At 32.8% G+C, this 22,551-nt stretch overlaps 2 protein-coding genes across 8 annotated transcripts; both read right to left on the bottom strand.

Annotated features, from left to right (window-relative positions):
• Positions 1-643: 643 nt before the first annotated feature.
• Positions 644-7,885, bottom strand: LOC115959414 (two-component response regulator 24-like). Of its 7 annotated transcripts, none has more exons than XM_031077781.1 (6): positions 7,119-7,885; positions 6,335-6,462; positions 6,020-6,085; positions 4,183-4,331; positions 1,403-1,716; positions 645-1,083 (listed from the first exon to the last, which is right to left on the bottom strand). In XM_031077781.1, exons 5-6 carry the CDS (start codon positions 1,688-1,690, stop codon positions 913-915), a joined length of 459 nt encoding a protein of 152 aa, XP_030933641.1. In that variant the 5' UTR covers positions 1,691-1,716; positions 4,183-4,331; positions 6,020-6,085; positions 6,335-6,462; positions 7,119-7,885; the 3' UTR covers positions 645-912. The 7 variants fall into 7 exon arrangements, with proteins under 7 accessions (XP_030933647.1, XP_030933641.1, XP_030933644.1 ...); XM_031077784.1 differs by having other exon boundaries at positions 4,183-4,311; XM_031077782.1 differs by lacking the exon at positions 7,119-7,885 and adding an exon at positions 6,549-6,920.
• Positions 7,886-17,286: 9,401 nt separating this feature from the next.
• LOC115961812 (two-component response regulator 24-like) lies at positions 17,287-18,073 on the bottom strand. Its single transcript, XM_031080727.1, has 2 exons — positions 17,786-18,073; positions 17,287-17,497 (listed from the first exon to the last, which is right to left on the bottom strand). The coding sequence occupies exons 1-2, from the start codon at positions 18,071-18,073 to the stop codon at positions 17,327-17,329; spliced, it is 459 nt and encodes a 152-aa protein (XP_030936587.1). The 3' UTR covers positions 17,287-17,326.
• Positions 18,074-22,551: the final 4,478 nt, after the last annotated feature.

Genomic DNA, 22,551 nt, shown 5'->3' with positions numbered 1-22,551 from the left:
TAAGTACCAAAAGTTTAGTCTTTCATTTAAAAAATAAAAAGATTCTATGTGGCTGTGGAGGTGGAAGTTGGAACCATATGAAAATGGTGGTGGAAGAGCAATGAAGGAGAGAGAAGCGTGTAGTGGATGAGAAAGAGAGAGCAGAGAGAAAAAAATATACCTATATTTGGGATTAGAAATAGGTACGGAATGTTATAAATAAGGATAATAAATAAAATCCTTATTAGAATATCAATATTAACGGGTGCATTTTTTTAACCGTTGAATCTACTTAAATCCAATGGTTTAGAAAATGTGTAACTCGTTAGAATTATACCAGATGTAACTTGAAATCATCTCATATATATTATAAATTCCCCAGTCTTAAGTGGTGAAACTTTTATGTTCATACTTTGGTCTCCTAACGATGAAATCATGGTTTCATCTCTCAAATGATCAATTAATAGTGATCGCATATAGGCAATCTAAAGTCCAATGCAATAGAGATCAATTGGCATTTTTGTATGTAGTAACAAAAAGTGCGGCATTTGTCTTACATAGTGTGTTCGCTGTGTTTTTATAACTTGAAAATGTGACTTTAAATCAAGCTTTACACAGTATAAAACAAGTTTTTTCCTTCCAATAATAATGAGCAGGAAAAGAGCATAAAACAAAAGAGAATCAAATGATACAAGAATTTGCAAGAAGCTTAGAGGACACGGTTTTATTTAAATTTTAAAGGACAAGGATACGGACATATGTCTCCAATTGCCACAAATACTAAAGATGTACTTCAAGTACCTATGACAAATGACTATATCAGTCCACACAAAGAACATAGAAAAAGATAACAGTACGATATGATATGATATAATATGATAGGGATTAGCATTGCAATAAGTCCTCTAGCTATTTTGATGTGCGCTTTCACATCTAGTTGTCGAGCTCCCTTATGATTGGGATCACAATTTCTGGTGACAATGGCTTTTCAATGAAATCGTCCGCTCCAGCAGCAAGAAATTCTTGTTGGTCCCTTTCATCAAAAAATCCAGTGATCCCCAAAATCTTGCTTTGGGCACCCATGGCACGAATCTGCTTAGCAGTCTAACATAAAAGATGGAACAAGATATTATTATCTTTTGGCTAAAGTACAATAAATCGAAAGTTAAATTGTACATGAAGACTGAAGTAGCGTAAGTGTGTGTGTGTGTGTGTATATATATATTGTTTTTTAGAATAACATGGGATGGAGCATTTGAACTTGGACTCCTCAATTGGAAATACCAGAGGTACTAATTGAGTTAAAAAAACTTTTGACGTATCAGATGATATTTATTATAACAAGTTGGTAATGAATAACCTTATTATTAACTGAGCTTGGTCCTTTAGCTAATAAGATGAAATAGAAGGATGTAATATATACCTCAGGGCCATTCATGAAAGGCAGAAGCATCTCAATGATAATGAGATTGAAAGTTGCTCCAGAGGCAATGAGCTCCACTGCAGCCTCCCCAGTCTCTACAGCTTGTGTGTCCACACCATAGGAACGTAGGAGCGCAGTCTGTATGGCACGGCATACTCCTCCATTATCCACCACAAGCGCTGTCAGCTTGCTTTTGCAGGAAAAGCGCTGCCCTTCGCTCTTGTCATTCCCTTCAGCTGAGCCTCCACTCATGCCCATGGGGTTAACATGATCAACTGCTGCTCCCATTCCTTCTTAAATCCAAATAGTAACTTCTGCACAATAAGAAGGGAATAAAAATGAACTAATTTAGACACAATTACATCAAGCAATAGCTCATATAATTAAGTGAAATCAAACTGATATTATCCAAAAATAAAATAAAACATACATCTCTGTTCCTACACATTTGTTTCTTCTGAAACAAACTCGAGCTTCATTTTTTTTTTTTTATAGGAACTCTAGCTTCATTTTATAGATAAATACTTGCAAAGGCTTCATAGGTAAACACAATTATAATTCATAGCTATAAAACTAATAAGAATTCACTTGTAGCTACTCCATTTAGTAACGTAGGGCCAAAGCACTTTTTGGCCCAACTGCAAACAGCAATATCTTCTGTCTAGAAATACAAGAACTTTAAGAAATTAAGGAACTCAGGAACAACTATGTAACTGCCCTAATATTGTGAGGATACAATGATAAGAATTCAAATTAGAAAGGGGAAAATTATATTTTAAAAAAGAATCCAACTGCACTATTTTAGGACAACTCTAGGTAATATTGTGACTTACCACTGGACTCTTCAAAGCTCAATGCTGATGATAATGCAAGTACCTCTAAATCAGCTTATATAGATGAAGCAGCTAACATTTTCTGTGTACTACCATATCCAGTGGGCATAAAATGTGCAGAAGGTGACAAAAAGAGAGTGCAGAAACCCGAGATTCGCGGTAACGTAGCTGTTGTAAAAGATGCTTTGTAATCTGATTGCCAGATTTTTTCTTTATGATGTTGATATCCAAGATTTTAATACATCTGGGCATTTTTATGACACAAGAACAAAATACTAATGATCGACACGTGCCAAACATGCTAATTTTTTTTTTTTTCTATTTTTATAAATGTGCATACATAAATTAAAAACTTCACCCCATTCAAAATTTTACATTTTTCAAAATTAATAATGAAATTTCTCATTTTCTAGGAACTCATTTTACATGTTTTTAAGGACCAACCGAAAGTTAAGTTTTCCTGTAGATATAAGCCAATTTATTTATACAATGGCATACATATAAATCAATGTCTATGGAAAAATGAACTTAAACATTTTGCAAACTACCTTACATTTAATGGTGATATAAAGCATGAGTCTAGCTTTTTGCTTGAGGTCAAAATAAATTTCAGTAAAAGATTTCTTCTCACTAACTTAGCTTTGAACTATCATTATGTTGAGTAACATAAATTTAAACAGTTCTAGTTCATTTTCAGAAACAAATTTAATAACTTCGCACAGGAACATAACTTTGATAATTGACTACAAGGGTTCAGACTGCTTTAATATATAGTAAAGCTCAATATTTCATTTGCAGAAACTTATGTGAAAAATTAGATAATTGCACGCTTTTTTTGACAACTTTAATTTTTCGAACTAATTTATTATAGCATCAAAATAAAATTTCTAATTAGAATGTTTCTAAATGAGTTTATATCTATCATTAGTAGTAATAAGAGTGTCTTCTCCAGCTTGAACTAAATACACAGACAATACTCAGCAAAAATGGAATACGCAAACATTAATTTTTTATTTTACTCTTCTATTAATATGTTAAAGGATTATGTTCATATCCCAAAGTGATAAAAATATTATCAAAGGGAAAAACTTGTTACACACTCATGTGGATGCACATAAGTGTGTAATAGACATTGCCCATTATCAAAAGAGAGAAAATTCTTCTACATGCTATAAATTTCCAGTGATATAAAAGCCCATCAGGCCATCACCATACATATTTCATAAAGGAATATTTTTAAAAGTGAGGCAGTGAAAATGTGAGTAATAGGTGTCATGGAAAAATCATATCTCACCAAATCACAAAGAAAAGAACAAATAAATGAGTATCTTTTATATAATTTTATGATAGAAGGAAGAGCACAGAAGCAATGAAGGCTGCCGTGCAAGTAGTGGAAAGGGTATTCTAAAACTTAAAACTTGTTTTCCCTCATCTTTAAGAATGTGATTAAAGGGCTTTTTCCTGTAAGATTGCTTTCATAATGAGCTTACCACACTAAAAAGTTCAGTGAAATAACAGAGAAGGTCTAGCAACACAAAGTTTGCCAAAACTTTACTATGAATAATGAGTGGTAAAAAAAAAAGTGACAGGTCCATGTAAAAATGATTGTATACTACACATAAGCAACCACATCAGAGTTGTTACACAAAAGTGAAGAATTGGAAATAATCATATCGTCACTGATTGGAATGAAGCTTCTGTTATCCTTCAGAAAAAGCAAAAAAGCAAAAAATCAAATAAAGAACAGATAAGACTAAGGCCAGTGAAGTGTTCTAAAGAAGAATAAAACTCTTTGCTTACAACTTTCCCCTTAAAGAAATCAACGTGGTAAAGGGTTGGAAATATCTGTTCAAGATAGATTATGCAACTCTCTCATGTGATTTAATAATTAGCATGCATATAACAGCTAACAGAAGAAAAATACGACCTACATCACAGTACATATACCTTGGTCCATTCCAACAGACTGAAGTATACTTGTAAAACAATAGGGATAGAAGTTCATAAATCAATGACAAAGCTTTCTTTGCAGCCATTCAATCCAATGACAGTCCTTGCAGGTTACACCAATAGCTGCTGCATCTTCAGTCCTCCCTCTTAGAAAAACAGCAAAAAGAAATAGCAGAAGTTTGTAGACAAGAGTGGGTCTAAAAATGGACTTACATCTAATTACCAACATCATTTTTAGATTGATTTAAACTCAAATGCATATTGACTAAGCCAGAACCACTACTTCTTGTTAAAGAAAATGAGATATATATATATATATATATAAAATCAAACAATGCAAGCAAGGTCTAAGATGCAAGAATTGTCCTGGTGAACTAAGAAACTGTCCTTTTCTGGGAGGCTGCAATTGCTATCCTTAGTGCTTTATAGCCTATAGTTATACTATTCTAACATCTTCATACCACCTAAGATAGCCATTAAGTTGATTGATCAGAAATTTAGCAGATTCCTACTGCAGTGGAAGTGATTACTCATGTACTAAGTAGCTTTCAATTCAATGTGTGACATAGAGTGGGGAGGTTTGGGGCTAAAGAGAGTAGAGGATTTGAAAAGGAAACAATCCTTCTCATATACAGAAACGTTTTGCACAAGTTGGTTAGATTTGAGTGTGTCATCTCAAAGTGAACCATTTTGATGAAAATCATCCTAAAGTAAACTAATCGAGAGCAGATCATCTCAAAGTAAACTAAATCCAGAGCAGATCATCTCAAAGTAAGGTAAATTGCGGCAATTGTAACATATTCAAGCCTAAGTCATTATTCTAACATCAAATTAATTCTAAACAAGCAAGAAATCAGATTAAACATAGATCAACAATTAAATATTGCATCAAACTTCGCTAATACTTGAATGAATAAGATCACAAATACAAAGGAAGCAAATTACAAGCATAAAGTCTTCTATAATGCCTAAAAGTACTTTATCTTGCCTAAGAACTACTAGATCTCCTAAGAAACTAAATACATATGATCTCAATATTGCTCTGGTATGTTCTCGGTTATGTGTGGCATCCCCTTCTTGTAGAATGAGCCTCTATTTATACTTGAGGCCTTGACGGTTATGCCCAATTAAACTTTTCATCTGTTTCTTCCTAATGATTTTCCAATGCCAACTGTCTCGATGTTAAGATAAGAGGGTTGCCCACTATCTTATAGAATTGCTTTGTAATAAAAAATAAATAAATAAATAAATAAAAAATAAAAAATAAAAAAGATAAGAGGGTTTGGTAACCTCTCATAACCACTTCATTCATGTTAGTCTTCTATAAGACTATAACTGCACGAGGTAACTGCCCATAACTTTCTCGAGGTAATTGCCCACTATCTTATAGAATTGCTTTGTAATCCGATCTAACACCACTTGTCATTCTCCCAGGCCTTAATCTTTATCTAAATTAAATCATACCTGGGCATCCACATAATCTTCACTTTTTACATGGCTTCTCCCTATTTTGCCATGTAAGCCATTAATAAAATAATTATTTGGCCCAACAAGGCTTGTGCTTCCATGACCGAGCACATTAATTCAATGCATTCTTTTTCTTTCATTCTGTCTCCTTTATTTTCTTCTTCTTCTAATATTTTATATACTTGAGCTAGCTTGAGCATTATATTAAAATTATATCTCACATTTTTAAACATAATAAATCTATGTCTTGAATTTAAAAGCATAATATCTTCATATGAATGCTAGGTATCGTATTGATGAGCTCTGATTTTTTTTTTTTTTTTTTTTGGGGGGGGGTTATTGTGGACTTATTTTAAGATAATAGTACCTGAACAGCATTCTCCTGACGTGCTCTGATTAAACAAATTTCAAGATACTTCACTCTGTCATTGCTCTACAAACCAAGGAGGAAAACAATATATGAATAAAGGGATAAATCAACAAGAAATCAAATATGATTTGCTATTTTTTCAAATTAAAAGTTGAGATTGTGTTATTAGTGTACCAAGATATACCCTTTTAAGCCCTGTAACTATGTGACAACTTAGCTGGTATTGCTCCCAAATGTCCTATACATCATAGTACAACTAGATTTTTTCCGACATGCGACAAAATATAGATTTCGATAAAAGCACATGCTTACTTCAATGTTTGGTAGTAGAGCCAAAAGTATCTGATCCACTCCAAGCAAATCCAGCAGTTGAACATTCGTAGTCGACGTCGTTACGATGATTTTATTTCCGAATAGAGCATACAATTGGTCCAAATCATCTACATCGTAGAGAACAATTAAAACCCGTTTAAAGTAAAGTTTAACAGAATATCAGAAAGAAGCTTTGGTTGTAGGTAGACTAGACCATTGGGCTGCGTTGAAATTTGTGTAACATTTGTGAGGAAGCTGCTACCTTCGAAAGTTTTTTTTTTTTAACTGGTTATAGATGGCTTTTGTAAATTTGTAATTGCTGTCTTTCCCATTTTGCTTGGCCCACAACATATGCCTAGAATGAGGACATCTTTCGACCCAACTTTCAAGAAGAGATTTATGTACTCATGGGCCTTTCTGAACCAACGTAGTGTGTAAATTTTCTGCGGGTGTCAAATCCTCTGAAACTGATAAACACCTCGTGTTTCATTCTAGGCATCGTAGTAGAAGAAGAATTTTACACATGGTGGAAAAGGGAATTCAGAGATTTAGGACAAGGAATTTGCAGCGGTAAATGAAAAGCTCAAGAATTTTATTCGTTTCTTGAAATGTGGGCTCACAGATTGTTAGGAAAGAAGAAGGAAATTGCTCAATCAAGTCAAGTGATCAAAAAAGAAAGAAAGAAATGACAAAGAGAAAGATCAATTTTAAAAAAGCTTTTTTAATAAATAAAATAAAATAAAGTAAACGGTTAAGTAAAGATAGAGGTCAACCCGTACTGTACCTGCATCTTTCGCAATAACTTTAAATCCGATCAAATAGAGTTGTAAACTAGCCGAGCTTTAAAATGATGAAACCTATAGTCTCAATCAATGTATGCCAATTCCCACTTGCACCCTAGTGACTTCAACTTTTCAAATCCCTTTCCGCACATGTTTATGAGCACATTGCTCCCTCAATAACTTAGATCATGTTTGGTTTGGAGGATACTCAATTTTCATATCTCAACACTCAAAGTCATTACCCAATTCTCATATTTCTAACTCAAAATTTTCCTATAACTCTACTTGCAGTGTGTGTTTGAATGGAAATTCTCAATAGATATGTCAATTCAAAAACTCAACTTTAAGCAAAGTTGTGGGACCCATGAAAATTATTACTCTGCAAAATGCACAGGACAGCTACATTGAGTACCTACATAGACACTCTCTCTCCACTTCAAACCCCATTCACACATCTTCATCTGTTTAAACAAAACCTAATAAAATTTCTCATTCTCCACCTCTCTTTCTCTGCACCTCTTTCTCCGCCCCTCTTTCTTCGCCCCTCTCTCTCTCACTGTAGATCTATCCCCCTCTCTCTATTTTCTTAAATTTGTTGTCTAGCTAATAAGGACCCATGGCTTCATAACAGAAACAGAAATCCAAGAGCAAAGACCAAAGAAAATAAGTTGCAAGACCGAGATTTGTAAAAGAAGAAGAAGGAGATCTTCTTCACTACTCCGGATGCAAGATTTTTCAGAGAACTTTAACTCACTTTTCGGAAACACAATAAAATGGAAACCAAAACAAATGTTAAGGGATAGTGGAAGTATAGGAAAAGTAAGGGAAAAAACAAAAGGTTGGCTCTTGCATAGTGAAAGAGTCGTTTGTGTGCATTAGTGTTTTGCAATTGATGGTGACAATACATATGGGTGGGAACCATTTAGTTTAGAAAAATTACAAGATTACCATAGTAAATCTGTTTTCAAAATCTGAAAAAAAAATAAAAATAAAAATAAATTCATTTTCCGTCACTCTAAGGCTGCATTTGGTTCTATGTAAATCGAATTCCGAGTGTAAAATGAATGCAGGGAAAACTGAATTCCCACAAGGAAAATGAAATCCGGGTGTTTGGTTTTGCAATGAAAAATAGTCCGGAAAACAATTTCCGGTGTTTGGTAACATTCTGAAAATGCTATTTTCCTACAAATTTTTCACATTCTCTTAGCCATTTTCTCAGCTTCCAAACACATTTTATGACAGAAAAATCTCCTAATATACACTTAACACAACCAAAAATCAAAATAAAAACATTTATTCATAACATATACATGATATACTCGATGAGAGGAGGAAGAAAGAGAGAGAGATTGAGCGAAAGAGAGAGATCGGGGTGGATGGAGGACGGTGGCGGCCAGATCGGATGGGTTTGGGGGTGAAGTGGAGATCAAAACAAAAAAAATTGGCCCCTTTCCTTAGACAAAACACCAATTGTGAGAGAGGTGGAGAGAGATGGCTTGAGAGAAAGAGATGGGTAACGGCGGTTCAAGCTTGGGGCTTTGGGTGACGAGATTGGTGGTTTGATCTAAAGGCAGTAGCGACAACAGGGGTGGGTGGTGGGTTGTAGATCGGTGACATGCTGTTGAAGATTCGGCCTTGGTTGGTTAGAGGGAAAGAGAGAACGAGGGAGGAAGGGACGATCGATGCAGCTTGCACGGCAAACGGCAGATGATGAACGGAGCTTGCACGGTGACCAAAGCATGCACGGCGGTCTAATTCCTCTAGTGCTCTCTCTCTCTCTCTCTCTCTCTCTCTCTCTCTCTCTCTTCAAGTTGTTGAGTTCTGACTGAGGCTGGAAATTCATTGAAGGTAAAATAAGTATGTAATTGGTTTTACAGAGTGAGGGTCTCTATTTTACAGTCAACCGAAATTTATTTTCCGTTTGACCGAATTTTCATGCATACCCAAACACCCTCAAGGGTGTAAAATATTTTCCTGATTACCTTTACCACCAAAACAAACGCAGTCTAATTCATTTTTTTGAGTTATGAGTGATGGAAACTGAAAAAGAAAATCATATCCACAAAAAATGAGTTATGGGTGATGGAAATCACTATAAAAAAACATGTCCTGAAACCTGAATCCCTTGTACATCCTTAGCTCTCAAAATTTTCTTTCTATAGGCATGTTTTCATTGTCTAAAAATTTGTTTGAGAATGAATTTATTTATTATTTAATTAATATTGTAAGTTGTAACACTCCTCATATTATGTGGACCTAGAATTGAGGGCCCTACTTTTCAAATCTTTCCATTTTATTCCAATTTTTTGAAAATTTTAAGATTTAAAAAAAAATCACCGCTTTCAATTTTTAGGATTCTTCCTTAATTTCATTCTTCCACAATTAAAATTCTTCTTTAATTAATCGAGATAATTATATTATAATACAACAAGATACAAAATTTTATAAATTTTGACAATACCCACTTGTAATTATCTAGTATTTAAATGTCTAACATAACTAAAAATTCAAACCAATAATTGTTGATACCGTATTTTGTCCAGCCCCAATTAACACATCGAAATAATGCTTAAAATTCAAAAAATTGTGAAAATCATGATTTTTAAGGCCAAAAGAAGGGAATAAATAAATGCAACATGATTGGACAATGAAGCAAAAAGTTGCAACCAATTTAGTCACTTCTAACAAGAATTAAGACCAAAAACCCTAACCGTTGACAATCAAAAAATTGACTTTTTCATCCAACTATTCGATCGGGCTAAATTTTGGACCATCTTGTAAGTCATATTTTTCCCTTTGAAATGACAGTTCACGCGCCAAAATCAAAGTTAAAACAGATGAGATATCAATAAAATTCAAAAACCCTTATTATATGTTTCACTATTTTCAAATCAAAAAGAGCTGTTTTTGGGCTGTTTTCACGCAAAAAACTGTACCAACTGAGCAACAATTGGGGTGATCCATTTACATAAGATTGAAGTATAACGTCTTGACTACCTCCCACAAAAAGAGCTTGACGATATCTGTTACGGATTTAGATAAATGAATTTTTCAAGAAAAGTGTTGCAGAATTTTTTGAACTACATTACCTCTCTTCCAAATGCGATATCTTGACGACCATAACTCCAAATAGAACAAGGCCAGAGCCAATGGAACTAGACATCCAGAGCTTTCTAGGGATATCGATTTTGAAGAAATTGGAGCTCAGAAAGGCCTCCAAACAACAGCATGAAAATTGGATCAGAACAAGGAAAAAAGACGAAATAGGAAAACTTAAGGACCAAGTAGGGAACAATATGGTGTTGCCAGAACCCCACATAGCCGCATGGTTCCATGTGGCCAATAGTGTATTTCATCCTAAATGAAATCTTTTTTTGAGCTTTGACAAATGCGATATTGACTATGAATTGAATGATGTTAAATAAACAATCTAAATATGCTTAGAATCCTTCCAATGGGGTAAATCAAAATGTGGCTCAAGCACTTGTTGCTTTTGGAACATTTTTTTACCCAATTTGTGATTCTAAACCTAGTCATAGGCAAAGGTTGTGTCCATAGTCACGTAGATTATTAGTGTATGATCTTAGCATATGCATGACTTTTGAATCCAAATAAATGTGCTATTTTTTACTTCATTGAATTCCTTTGGTTTTATTGATATGATGCAAAGCCTATAAACTTTATAATGTATAGGAAAATTGTTTGCAATTTCTACCATGCTTGATTCGGCTAGTTCGGAAATGGCTTACTTACTAATAAAATGTTTCGATATTTATTGAGTGGACAAGCTCACCTCATTTATTCTCTTTTCTGTTTCAAATTGAGAGGAATATTAAGTTTTGGGGCTTTCACTAAAGTAGGCGCATGAGATGAGTTTAAGATTAATTTCACAATAAGATCAGACTTATAGTATTTAGTATTTATGTAATTTAGTGTTTTATGCAACTCCATTCTTCCCTTTTATTTGAGGTCGCATTTTAGCAAGGTCTTGCACACTTATAAGGTGAAACCTTTATAATTGTGAGGAAGTTATGGCCCTTGTCATAAGCCCAGTTCATTTGTTGGGTTGGGGTGTGATAGTTTCATTTTTTTCATTTTCTCAAAGTTTTTTTTTTCTTTTTTTCTTTCATTGAACTCATCAATTCATCATTTACTTTTTGTTCTCAAAGCTCTTTAAATAAATAAATGGGGCTAGAAATTAAGTTTCAAATTGAAAATGACAAAATAATTTTGTTTATGTAAAATAATTCGGTATAGCCATTATTTTAGAGTAAAGGGAATTATTGCAAAATTTAGTATAAAATCCATCATAGATGATTTTTGGGAGTTTAAAAAAAAATTACATCTTGATAAATAATTAATTTGAAATGTATAAAGAAACCCTTATGGGATCTTATCTTTTATTCATAACTAGTCGTGAACCCATGCGTTGCGCATGATAAATTTTTTTTATGATAGTGATATTATTATTAACATTTTTCTATGTATTACTACTAAAGCTGCATTATATATATGTGACCAATATATTGCAAGATTCATGTTGATTGGAGGTTTTGGTCATGGAATTGATTTTGTATTATTAGAGATTAGTATTTGGAATAGAATGAGGAAACTTTATTGTAGATTTTTTTTTTTGAAACATAATTTCTACCATACTCGGTTGGCTAATTTGTACATTCCCATGTCAACTGAGCACATTTTGATTGTTACATGTAATTCTTCATTTCCATAAGGGTAAGGGCATTCATGATCCCAATGACTCACTCCATTTTTCTTGCATGCTTGGTTATTTGGGATGTGAAATGTGTTTGTTCCAAAATTTATATGTCAAAGGATTTGTCAATAGTTTAGCAGCAATAGTTTTTCATCTGGTTGGTTTAGAATTGATAACAATAGTTGTATTCCCTCATCTTTTGATTCGCATAATTGCCAGTCCATATTTGCATTTTTGTCTCCTTCTATGTTGGCTTGAAGAAGGATTTCTTTACTCGCTTTCGTTTGATCTTGTATAAGATATTTGTGAACTCTAACCCAAAATAGTGCTTGTTTGTTTCCAGCCCTAAAGCATTAATGAATGAGTTTTTCTTCTTCCTTTCAAAGGAATAAAGGATTTTGGAGCAGTCCAGTCAAATTGATGTGGTGAATAACTTTTTTTTTTATTAGCCGATTGAATCGTTTGCAGCTATTTTTTAAAAACATAAACAATCATATAATAAGGATGGCACATGAACATTGTTATCATCACAATTGCAATATTGGATCCATGAAGTCAATTTTTTTTTTTACAAAAATATAATAATGACTCTAGAATTGTGCATGACATCATTGTATAAAGTTAATCAAAAAAGAAAATATAGGACTACAATATTTTGTGCCACAATTTGGACGTGGTAGATTGTGGTTAGTAGAGAAAAAGTGGAGAGTTCATATGAAAGTAACAAACATTAGTTGTGAATTTAAATATGTGTACCTCGTTTTGATGTTGCCTAAAAATTTTGGCAATTGTCTTCCAAAATTGGAAAAGATTTTGAGCAATAATTCTATAGGTAATTCATGTTGTATGCTCATTTTTGTGATTGTGTAAAGAGTATTTTTGAGATATTTTTGGTTTGTATTTTTGATGTTGTTTAGGATTGTAATTTATAGTATTTTGCTTGCTTTATGGATGAGTGAACCGTTTCAATTATTTTATTCATAATTTTCATTGTTTAGTTATAAATATCTAAATTAAAGCATAAGAATACATAAATGCAAAGTTAAATCTAAATTTAAAACGATCCATGATGAATATGTATAGACAATTTTTGCATTTCTGGATTTTGCATGAATTATTATTTAATTGTCTAGTTATAAATATCTAAATTAAATAGATGAACTTTTTCCCAAAAAAAAAAAAAAAAAAATTCAAATAGATGAATATGTAAAATCCTCTCACACGTTATTCTAACAACCAAAGAAGGTGCAATATTTTTTTTTATATAAGTGCCTAATGTTTTGTCTAATAATAAAGAGTCCTCTTAGGAACACAAAAATTCTCAATAATTTCAAAACATTATTAAATTACTTTTTTACCTCACTTACACATGGGTCATTAAACAAAATTAAAGTCATATTTGTTATGAGTCCATGTAATAGCAAAGCAAAATAAATTTATGATCAGCAAATGATGAGGGTAGCAAATAAATTAACATGTGTCTGTTACTTGCATTAATGGTAAAATAACAGTTGTGGAGCAACCGAATAGCAAGTTGATTCATTTTCTTGATTGTAGTTTCATTTCTCAATCTATCGGCAAAATATATAACTTTTAAAATAGTTAAGGGATGCTCTTATCAAGACATTTCAACAGCTTCCAAATCCACGCCTCTGAAAGCTCATCCAAGTTTTCTCTATTCAAGAAGCACAGCATTAAAACACGCAAAAAGTATTTGTGTTCCAGCAAAGGAAAATGTGAAAATTTTATTTATTGATTTTTTTATGTTTCAGCATTTGACAAATATTAATGTTGGAACCAAAAGGGAAAATCCAAAGTACATTAGAATCAACAAAACAACGAACTGGTAGAATTGTTACAATCTTTATCCCATTAGTTTCACTTGTCAATCTATTAGAAAAATATCTCTCTTCAAAAAAGTAATGCATGCATTTATCAAGACATTTCTACAGCTTCCAAATCTGCACCTCTGAAAGCTCTGTTAAGTTTTTCTCTGTCAAAATTTGGTTACTCATTTCCTCTACTGTCTTGACCCAAAAGAATGAAAGCGTCAGAGAGATAAGTGTAGAGAGAATGTGTAAGCATATCAAACTCATCCTCTTACTCCATCTTGGTCTTCCAAATTAATTGTAAGTTAACAACTGCCAAAAATAAGACATTATAATCTGTAACTTTTCAAAGTTAACATTAATGACCAAAATATTGCTAAATATTAGGAAAGGTGGGTACAAACCTGCAGAAGGAATTCTTCCAAATCTGCGCCTCTAAAAGCTCCGTCAAGTTTGCTAAGTTTCACATATATGGAAAATGATGCAAAAGATTTGACTCCAGATATTTATGGCCGTTTAAACGAACTATATTCGTGAATACATATCTGAAGTGGACTCAGTTAAAGTCAAGTTTAAGTAAGTACTCGATTTCCTTCAAAGACAACATACTGATATAGGGAAAGTAACCTATCATAGAAACCACAATCACACAATTCCCCAAAATGCAAATATGATAAAAAAATTTGATGTATTAAACTTTGCTTTGTAACAAAACCTGTATTTAGCAAGCTGTTCAATGCAGACAATAAAAAAAAATCCAATAGGAAAAAAAGAAACCCGAACATTTCAAGCAAAAAGTAATTTGGCAATCTGTACATTTTTCATCAACATACATGCTCAAATATTAACAATCTCTATTTAATACATAAAATGTGACAGATTTAATATATAGATTCAATATAGCTACATGATTGTCACAATGTCATATGAATCTATTGATTTATATGACATTGTAATTTTCTTTAGTTTTTGTCAGTATTGAACCAAAAGATAGCAATTCATTAAAAACCCCAGCAATCAAAACAATCATCCATACCACAGCAAGGCAATTCATTTTTATTTTCTAGCAAAGCAAATCATTGAACAATGTTGTATTTCTTTTGTTTAATTCTTTTGGTTACATAAACTAAAGAAACAATCCAACTTGTGGGTTACTATGGAAGGTGACGATGTGCCTCTTGCATCACAGCTTGTGGCATGAAAGTTGACCCACAATGTTTTGGATGAAAGTTGACAAGTATAAACGCTATGTTGGGAATTTTTCTTCAGGTTTTGTCAATATTGAATCTATTAAAAGTAAGACAATGTCTTTTACATTATATTTTGGTAGTAAAATCAAACAGCTTACACAATTCATATAATTCAAAACTGAGTAGCAATTCATTACAAATAATCTATTGGCGGTTTTACATCACAGCTTATGGCAAGATACAATGTTTTGGATGAAAGTTGACCCAAGCTTGGTATTAAGTTATTAACATGTCGGTCATGGTTGCAAATTTAGAATTCAAGTTGGGTCATGATATGTTTTTGTGATAATAGGTGCTAATGATCTTTACATGGTATATATGGAGTCTTTTTAATATTTTAGTTTTCACTTTAACAATGTAGAAATTGAGTCATTAATGATTGAGTGTTTATATGTTACACATTTCTGCAAATCTATTCAACACATTGCATATATTAGCGATTACTACAAATAATAATTGTTCAATCACTTTCATTTTAAATTTGGGTTTGGATAAGATTAAAATCCAACTTATATATGAATACTTCTCAAATTATTTCTTTATGGGATGTACAACTTTACACTTATATAGCTTTTTTAAATAAATAAACAAATAAAAGCAATCTCAAACGAATGCAAAGTCATTGAAAATTAATATTTCATCACTGAATCAGGGAAAAAATATAATATAGGGAAACATGGTATACAAACAAAATTAGGCAAGAACTTATTTAAATTACACAGTTATTTTAATCTGCAGAAAACAGTCATTATTTTGCTCAAACAAATAACAACTAAAGCGACATAGGAATTTATTCAAATTACAAAAGAGCCATAATAGAAAGAAACTAATGGTTACATTCTTTGAAAGATGACAGGTATAAACGCTGTGTTGGGAAATTTTAGTGTTGAATCTATTAGAAATAAGACAATCCGAATAGCCTACACAATTCATATAAATCAAAAGATAATCTATTGGACATGCATTACTACCAATTCATATAAATCAAAAGATAATCTATTGGCAGTATTTCTGCAGCGAAGGTGGGGAGATTTTCACTGTTTCAAATGGTATCAGATTCCTTCCCTTCATGGTTTTAGACTTTCTAGGTATTGCAGAAGTTCAAACCGTATGGTTGTCCTTCAAACTGTCAAAACAAAGCTCCAATTAAGAACCACAGCAATCAAAACAATCATCCACACCACAGCATGAAAGAGGCAATAACAAAATGTACAACTTAGAGCTCCAATTAAAATCCCCAACAATCAAAATTTCAGCATAACAATCATCTACACCACAACATGAAAGAGGCAGTAACAAAATGAAAAAAAGGAAACAAAAAACATCTAGCAAAAGAATGGAGCACAAAAAGAACTGGGATTTAGAGATACCTCAACCGAATCATCCAAGTTCTGTTAGTATTTATATACAATGAGGAGAGGAAAACAGAAAGGAAGGAAGACAGATAGGCGGCCGTTACTGTGAAACCATAGAGCAAGAAGGTGGGGAGATTTTCACGGTTTCAAATGGTATCAAATTCTTTCCCTTCACGGTTTCAGACTTTCTGGTTTTCCTTAGGTTGAAACGATGTGAAACCGTATAGCAAAAGTTCAAACCGTTCCCTACACTACGTACCCTATTTCACGGTTTCAATTTTCCTATTTTTCTTTTAAGTTGAAAAGGCTTTGGATTTGGGTTTGGGTTTGGGTTTTATGATGGAATTAAATAGATAAAAAGTGGGCTTTATGGTGGAAATAGGGCTGGGATTTATTATACAGATTTATTATTATTTTTAATTTTATAGATTTATTATGATTCTGAAATTTTTAAAAAACTATCTTAAAATTGTAGGAAAAAAAGGGTGGAAATGACATGGGCGTTGACATGGCACAACCTGAGTACAGCAACATTTAACACTGCGCTTCAGCTTTTAGTAATATATAGAATATAGATATAGATTTGATAACACTAAATAAATGCTAGTATTATTTTTCTTGTATTTATTTACAACTGAAGGTATATATTCCCCATTCATAAGTGGTTAAAGCTTTTTTATTAACATTGGTCCCCGAAAGATGAAATCATGGTTCCTTCCCTCAATTGATCAACTAACAGCGATTGCATAGGTAGTTTGACGTCGAATGCAATAGAGAATTGGCATGTTTGTATGTAGTAACAATAATAATGACAAGGAAAATAACACAAAACAGAGCATAAACATATGATACATGAATTTGCAAGAAACTTAGAGGACGCAGTTTTATTTAAATTTTAAATGATAAGGATGCAGACAAATGTCTACTTCAAGTGCCTATGACAAATGAGTACATCAGTCCCAATGAAGAACATAACATAGAAAAAGATAATGGTACGATATGATATGATAGGTATTAGCATTGCAATAAGTCCTCTAGCTATTTTGATGTGCGCTTTCACATTTAGTTGTCGAGCTCCCATATGATTGGGATCACAATTTCTGGTGACAATGGCTTTTCAATGAACCTATCCGCTCCAGCAGCAAGAAATTCTTGTTGGTGCCTTTCATCAAAAAATGCAGAGATCCCCAAAATTTTGCTTTGGGCACCCATGGCACGAATCTGCCTAGCAGTCTAACATATAAGATGGAACAGGATATTATTATCTTTGGTTAAAGTACAATAAATGGAAAGTTAAATTGTTCATGAAGACTGAAGTAGCATAAGTATCACACTGTATTTTATTTTTTAGAATAACAAGGGAGGGAGCATTTGAACCAGGACTCCTCCATTGGAAATACTAGAGGTACCAATTGAGTTACAAAACTTTTGATGTATCAAACAATACAATCATGAATACTAGATAATTAATTGAGCTTGACCATTAGCTAATAAGATGAAATAGAAGCATGTAATATATACCTCAGGGCCATTCAGGACAGGCAGAAGCATCTCAATGATAATGAGATTGAAAGTTGCTCCAGAGGCAATGAGCTGCACTGCAGCCTCCCCAGTCTCTACGGCTTCTGTTTCCACGCCATAGGAACGTAGGAGTGCTGTCTGTATTGCTCGGCATACAGCTCCATTATCCACCACAAGAGCTGTCAACTTGTTTTTGCAGGAAAAGCGCTGCCCTTCACTCCTGTCATTCCCTTCAGCTGAGCCTCCACTCATGCCCATGAGGGAAACATGATCAACTTCTGCTCCCATTCCTTCTTAAATCAACTAATTACTTCTGCACACTAAGATGGGAATGAAAATGAACTAATTTAGACACAATTACATCAAGCAATAGCTCATATAATTAAGTGAAATCAAATTGATATTACACAAGAAATGAAACATACATCTCTGTTCCTACAAATTTTTTTCTTCCTCAACAAACTCAATCTTCAATTTTTTTTTTTTTTTTTTATAGGAACTCAAGCTTCAATTTAGAGATAAATACTAGCAAAGGCTTCATGGGCCAGCACAATTATAATATAGAGCTATAAAACTAGTAAGAATTCAATTGTCTCTACTCTGTTTAGTAAAGTAGGGCCAAAGCTCTTTTCATTCCAATTCTGAATAACAGCATCATCTGTCTAGAAATGCAAGAACGTTATGAAATTAAGGAATTCAGGAAAAACTATGTACGTGCACTTATATTGCGAGGATACAACTATAATAATTCAAAGTAGAAAGGGGAAAATTATATTTTTTAAAAGAAACCAACAGCACTGTTTTAGGACAACTCTAGGTAATATTGTGACTTACCACTAGACTCTTCAAAGCTCAATGCTGATGATAATGCAGGTACCTCTAAATCAGCTTATATAGATGAAGCAGCTAACATTTTTCTGTGTACTATCATATCCAGTGGGCATAAAATGTGCAGAAGGTGACAAAATGAGAGTGCAGAAACCCGAGATTCGTGGTAACGTAGCTGTAGTAAAAGATGCTTTGTAATCTGATAGCCAGATTTTTTCTTTATGAAGTTAATATCCAAGATTTTCATACATCTGGGCATTTTTATGACACAAGAACAAAATACTAATGATCGACACGTGCCAAACATGCTAATTTTTTTTTTTTTTCTATTTTTATAAATGCGCAAACATAAATTAAAAACTTCATCCCATTCAAAATTTAGCATTTTTCAAAATCATCAATGAAATTTCTCATTTACTAGGATCTCATTTTATATATTTTAAGGACCAACCGAAAATTAAGTTTTCCTGTAGATATAAGCCAATTTATTTATACAATGGCATACATATAATTCAATGTTGATGGAGAAATGAACTTAAAACTTTGCAAGCTACCTTACATTTAATGGTGACATAAAGCATGAGACTGGCTTTTTGCTTGAGGTCAAAATAAATTTCCGTGAAAAATTTCTTCTCACCAACTTAGCTTTGAACTATCCATATGTTGAGTGACATAATATTAACCAGTTTTAGTTTATTTTTAGAAACAAGTTGCATAACTTCACACTTTAGTGTTTCCTATATTGCATATAGTCTTTTAGTAGTAATTTTGTTGTCTTGTTGAACAATGCTCACAACACAGGAACATAACTATGGTAATTGACTAAAAGGTCCAGACTGCTTTCATATATGGTAAAGCATATAAGACAACTGATTTTGGCACCATTAATATTTCATTTGCAGAAACTTTTGTAAAATATAAGATAATTGCACGCTTGCTTTGACTGCTTTAATTCTTCAAACTAATTTGTTATAGTATTAAAATAACCTTCTAAATAAAATGCTTCTAAATGAGTTCAAATATATTATTAATTGTAATAAGAGTGTTTTCTCCACCTTGATTTGAATACGCATACAGTACTTAGCAAAAAAAAAACAAAAAAGGAATACGCATACAGTAAATTTATATATGATTCTCCAAGTAATAAATTAAGGGATCATGGAAACAAGGGAGATTCTAGCCTTTTGCCCTTAATTTTTAAAAAATTTAGCAATATGTCCCTATTTCGAAACTATATAGGGATATGCCCTTGTTTCGATACTCGATTATTTTAAAATCGAGTTTCAATAAAATACTCGATTCGTAGAAAATCGAATTATGCCCAATAAAACTACAACAACAACCAAAAAAAAAAATGCATGGAACTCGATTTTAGGGAAGTCGAGTTCCAAAACGCCGCTATAGGGCTTAAAAACGCCACTATAGGGCTCCCTAAACTGGGGATTATACTTATAAAAAATTTTGCTGAAAAACGCCGCTATAGGGATTTAAAACGTCACTATAGGGTTTAAAAACGCCACTATAGGGCTCCTTGAATATGGGGCAATTACACTTATAAAACAATTTTTGCATAGAACTCAATTTCCTGAAAGTTGAGTTCCATGCAATTTTTTTTTTTTTTTTTTTTAAGTTTGACCGGGCATAACTTGATTTTCTACGAATCGAGTATTTAATTGAACTCGATTTTAGGGTAATCGAGTATCAAAACAGGAGCACGCCCCTATATAGTTTGCAAACAAGGGCATATTGCCAATTTTTTTTTAAATTAAGGGTAAAATGCCAAAATCCCCTGGAAACAAGACAAAGTGATGGTTCTATAATCAAGAGAGGAAAACATTTCTTCTTTTGATAATGGTGATGAGCTTTTAAAGTTTATTTCACGAAAAAGTAAAAACCCTTCATCCACCATGCAACAACAGTCTCACAAAAGAGAAAAAAGAAGGTTCAATCATTAGGCTAATACGAAATTTTCCAACAACCTCCTAGAAGTGAATAGTGAATGGGAATATTCAAGAATAATGGCTATATATTTCTCCTTCAAGAGAAACCTGTCGAGATAGTCTTTCAAACTAGGTGAAGGCTTTTTTCAATTGGAATGACGACAATGAAGGATTTCCGTAAATTCCTGGCACTCATTCAAGCTAGCTAGGTGCAAAATTCTCCCTAACAATCCAAACAACGATGCATAGGCTGCATCAATGCAGTACCTCGTGTTGCATTCCTACAAATGGGATTAGGATCATCTTAAAAACGTTCTATCATGTTCTCAGTTCTTTTGTTACGTACCTTTATTTTATTACTTCAAAATTGTATTCTTATAGTGTGTTGGGGATTTGCTTATTTGAGTTTTTAGTTTCTTTTTTATACTATTCATGGATCCTATTGTACTATTCAGCTAACTTTTAATTTTATTTTTTTACACTTTCAATAAAAAGTTTTCAATTTCAGCTAAATAAGATGTTTCCAAACAGACCCTAGTATCAAGATTCTCTAGATTTCCTATGTACTTGACCATGTAGAGTTCTTTAAATTCTCACATTCTTTTTCTAATTGGGTAATTATAGGTTTACATTGTACTGACAATGTAAATCTTATAGCCTAGTACAATGTAAACTATGAATTTTCTATTAGGTTTTAAATATTTAGGATTAAATATTTTGATTTCAAATTTATGTTGGCAAATTGAGAATAAAACTTGTCTAGATTAGGTGTTAGACATTGATCATGATGGTTCAAGTAAAATTTCAAGAATAGTCAAGCTACAGAATGAAGAGTTCAGACTCTGTCAAGCTCGATCAATTGAAAGACAAGCTCGACTGATCGAAAGTCGTAGTCTGCAAATTTGAATTTAAGCCCAAAGCTTGCGAAAATGTTTAGGGTTTGAGTTAAACAATACTTGGTATAAGAGGGAAACCCTAATTACATTTTAGAAGTTTTTGGAAGTCTTGTGCGTTACTATTGTGAAATTTGAGAGGTTTCTGTAACCTTCTAACTCAACAAACATCTATCGGAACAAGATCTACAATCAAGAACTGGCGAAAACAAGTTGTTGCATAAAGATCAACTACTGACAGTGATCTAAAACCTTTGAGGGGATCTCAAAGTCACAAACGGGGAGTTTATGTGCTATAGATTCAAGATAGAAGAATCCATGGATTCGAAGTTGTACATAGTCGTGTGAGTAAGTTCGACAAGAGGTGGTTTTAGATTTTAGGGAGAAAACCTATCGTAAACTTCCATATTATCTTAGTGGATTTGTTTACCTTAAGGATAATTAGGTTAAATTCTCCCCAGTTTTTTATCATGAAACTGAACAATTTCATTGGTTTTCCTAGGTCATCATATCACTTGTCTTCTTTATTTTTCTTCACTTAGTGATATGATTGTATGTGTTTAATCAACCTAAGTAACTACTTGATTAATTAATTAGGTTAAACAATCTGATTTTAAGGGTCTAAACCAAAATACATTTTCCTTTATAATAAAAGGCAAATATATTAAGCCACATCATCAATCCACTGCCGTAGCCATAAAATAAAGCTTTTCAAAGAAAAAATTTTAGTTTACAGGAAACTCTTAATCCCGGTAAAAGAATCAAAAAGGCTGCTCCCCTAGCTCTCATATCATGGCTAATTTCCTGCATTTTTCAGTTTCTAAGAGCAATTTCCACCGAAAATAAATAAATAAATCTAACAGCCAATACTGAAAACCCAGCTCTCAATATTCCTTTTCTTATCAATCTGTCACTTTCTTTCTTTCTTTCTTTTTTCTTTTTTCTTTTTTCTTTTTTTTTGAGAAAAAGGTAAGCTCTTAATTATCAGTTTGGAATACACTCTCCAACTCAATGGGTACTTCTTCTACCCAAACATCTAAACCCGCAGATGAACTGCTCTTCTAGCGAGGGCGTGGCCTAACTTATTTCCACCCCGATGCACATG

This window comes from Quercus lobata, chromosome 9, assembly GCF_001633185.2.
Source record: "Quercus lobata isolate SW786 chromosome 9, ValleyOak3.0 Primary Assembly, whole genome shotgun sequence".
Lineage (NCBI taxonomy): Eukaryota > Viridiplantae > Streptophyta > Magnoliopsida > Fagales > Fagaceae > Quercus > Quercus lobata.
Note: the sequence above shows the minus strand (reverse complement) of the source record. Positions and strands in the feature narration are given on the sequence as shown.

Excerpts from the sequence above, each read along its gene's own strand:
- LOC115959414 (XM_031077787.1), bottom strand. The coding sequence starts at position 1,690 with ATGGGAGCAGCAGTTGATCATGTTAACCCCATGGGCATGAGTGGAGGC. Across the intron at positions 1,084-1,402 it reads CTTTCATGAATGGCCCTGAG|ACTGCTAAGCAGATTCGTGC; the intron begins GTATATATTACA and ends CTTTTATGTTAG.
- LOC115961812 (XM_031080727.1), bottom strand. The coding sequence starts at position 18,073 with ATGGGAGCAGAAGTTGATCATGTTTCCCTCATGGGCATGAGTGGAGGC. Across the intron at positions 17,498-17,785 it reads CTGTCCTGAATGGCCCTGAG|ACTGCTAGGCAGATTCGTGC; the intron begins GTATATATTACA and ends CTTATATGTTAG.